The sequence below is a fragment of the Octopus bimaculoides genome, chromosome 16 (assembly GCF_001194135.2).
Source record: "Octopus bimaculoides isolate UCB-OBI-ISO-001 chromosome 16, ASM119413v2, whole genome shotgun sequence".
Classification (NCBI taxonomy): domain Eukaryota; kingdom Metazoa; phylum Mollusca; class Cephalopoda; order Octopoda; family Octopodidae; genus Octopus; species Octopus bimaculoides.
The window spans coordinates 47,107,259-47,108,110 of record NC_068996.1 but is presented as its reverse complement, the minus strand read 5'-3'; the positions used below and the strand labels follow the sequence as shown (position 1 = coordinate 47,108,110).

At 29.1% G+C, this 852-nt stretch overlaps 1 protein-coding gene across 1 annotated transcript in view; it reads right to left on the bottom strand.

Moving 5' to 3' along the window:
- Positions 1-110: 110 nt before the first annotated feature.
- The window catches only part of LOC106873611 (protein ABHD11), a 227,381-nt gene continuing 226,639 nt past the window's right edge, over positions 111-852 (bottom strand). Inside the window, exon 6 of the mRNA XM_052973734.1 lies at positions 111-537. Within this exon, the coding sequence (XP_052829694.1) occupies positions 393-537 (145 nt within the window). The 3' untranslated portion in view covers positions 111-392. The remainder of the gene's footprint in view (positions 538-852) is intronic.

Sequence of the window (852 nt, the reverse complement as noted above, 5' to 3'; positions counted from 1 at the left end):
ATGAAAATAATATTGTATTCCAAAAGTAAATAAACGTTTCTTTCATTGTGATTCTGTCTTAGAAAATAAAAGCAAAATTTACAAAATTAAAACACAAAAGAAACTACATAAAGAAAAACAAAATAAATAAAGTTTTATTTTCATAATTGAAATTTAAAGCCATATTTCTTTCCCGGAAATTATGTATTGAGAACTGTTGAATAAATAAAAGATCTTATTTCCACTTTGTTTTAATTACAGTACAAACCATTTTTTTTTTGAGATTTCTTAAATTCTTGGGAATTGTATCAAATATCAAAAATTCTTGTTTCTTTAGTTATCTTATAAGGTGTAATAATAAAATGCTTCTCACGTTTTATTTAAAAAAGACAATAACTATTACTTGTAATTATCTAATTTTGTAAAGTTTCTAAAAAAGAATTAACTGCAGCTAAAAATTCTTTTGGTTTTTCAGAGTGTAGCCAATGTCCAGCATTTGGAACATGTTGTATCTTGGCATTTGGGAATAATCTTTGGATCTCTGGTTCTTCAGGTTTCCTATAAAAACAAATGAAATTATGGCAATTAGTTTCTTCTTCTGTTTCTCACTTGTTTCAGGTAATCAATGAACAACGACCATGCTGGAGGTGGGGAACTGCATTTAAGGGCTTTGTCAAACAAACTGACCACAATACTTACTTTTTTTATATAAGTCTGTTACTTATTCCATCAGGCTCTTTTGCTGCACCATAAAGTTACAAGGATGTAAACAAACCAACATCACTTGTCAAGCGGGATGTGAAACAAACACACATACATACATGCATACATACGTACACACACATGCACACACACACACACATACATACATGT